Source organism: Anopheles cruzii, unplaced genomic scaffold, assembly GCF_943734635.1.
Source record: "Anopheles cruzii unplaced genomic scaffold, idAnoCruzAS_RS32_06 scaffold04394_ctg1, whole genome shotgun sequence".
NCBI lineage: Eukaryota > Metazoa > Arthropoda > Insecta > Diptera > Culicidae > Anopheles > Anopheles cruzii.
Genome location: NW_026457979.1, coordinates 1 through 1,404, shown reverse-complemented (window position 1 = coordinate 1,404; position 1,404 = coordinate 1). Strand labels below are relative to the sequence as shown.

At 42.8% G+C, this 1,404-nt stretch overlaps 1 protein-coding gene across 1 annotated transcript; it reads left to right on the top strand.

Annotated features, from left to right (window-relative positions):
* Positions 1-179: 179 nt before the first annotated feature.
* LOC128277184 (zinc finger protein 501-like) lies at positions 180-1,395 on the top strand (the record flags this gene model as incomplete). The annotated part of the gene is made up of 1 exon (XM_053015625.1): positions 180-1,395. A coding segment is annotated over exon 1 (1,216 nt), but the record flags the coding sequence as incomplete, so codon positions are not given.
* Positions 1,396-1,404: the final 9 nt, after the last annotated feature.

The window sequence follows — 1,404 nt, the reverse complement described above, 5'->3', positions numbered from 1 at the left end:
ATGAATGTTGTGGCAACCAACCATTCGAAGCAGAAGAAAACCCAATTCCAATCAAATTAGAGTATGTAGATGTCGATGAACTGCACAGGCTGCAAACGAATGCTATACTGGATCATGAACAGGACGACATACGAACAAATCCTTTAGAATTGGTCCGTCAGGATCGAGAAGATCACGCTATGTCGAATAACATTCGTGGAGATGGCACAGAATTGTTAATCAAGACTGAACTTACCATACCGGATGCAGCGCTGGATTTACACTTGAACCAGGAGAGTTGTACTGCTCATGAAGCGATCTGGACATATGAATGTTGTGACAACCAACCTGATGGCGTATTCGAGGCAAAGAACACTCATATTACAACCAAATCAGAGTACGAAGAGGTCGATAAGCAGCATCAGCTGCAAACAACAAATGATGTGCTGGGTCATAAACAGGATGATCTCAAAAGCCATCGTAAAAAACATAAGCACCACTGCCCTTATTGTTCCGCAACATATCCAGATTTAAGCAACTTAAAGATTCACATACGCACTCACACTGGCGAAAGGCCATTCAAGTGTACAATCTGTGATAAAGCTTTCCGTTCATCGAGTAATCTGGTAGTACACTCGAAAATTCACAATAAGGACCAACAGCAACAGTGCCCTCATTGTTCATCAATGTTCGCCAACTTATCTAACCTGAAGATTCATATCCGCACTCACACTGGCGAAAAGCCATACAAGTGTACAATCTGTGATAAAGCCTTCCATTCATCAGGCAGTCTGGCAGCACACTCGAAAATTCACAATAAGGATTATCAGTGTCATCTTTGTTCGTCAATGTTCGCCAGCTCATCTAACCTAAGGATTCATATCCGCAAACACACCGGCGAAAGGCATCAGTGTCCTCACTGTTCATCAATGTTCGCTAACTCATCTAACCTAAAGGTTCATATCCTCACTCACACCGGCGAAAGGCCTTATGTGTGTAAAGTCTGTGACAAAACCTTCCATTCATCGCTAACACTAGCACGACACCGCAAAATTCACAATAAGGACCAACCGCATCAGTGTCCTCATTGTTCATCAATGTACGCTAACTCATGTAACCTGAAGATTCATATCCGCACTCACACAGGCGAAAAGCCATACAAGTGTACAGTTTGTTATAAAGCCTTCCATTCATCGGGCAATCTGTCACAACACTCGAAAATTCACAATAAGGACCAACATTATCAGTGTCATCTTTGTTCGTCAATGTTCGCCAACTCATCTAACCTAAAGATTCATATCCGCACTCACACTGGCGAAAAGCGATACAAGTGTACAGTTTGTAATGAAGCCTTCCATTCATCGGGCAATCTGCGGGATCATTCGAAAACGCACAATAAGGACCAACAGCATCAGTGTCCTCATT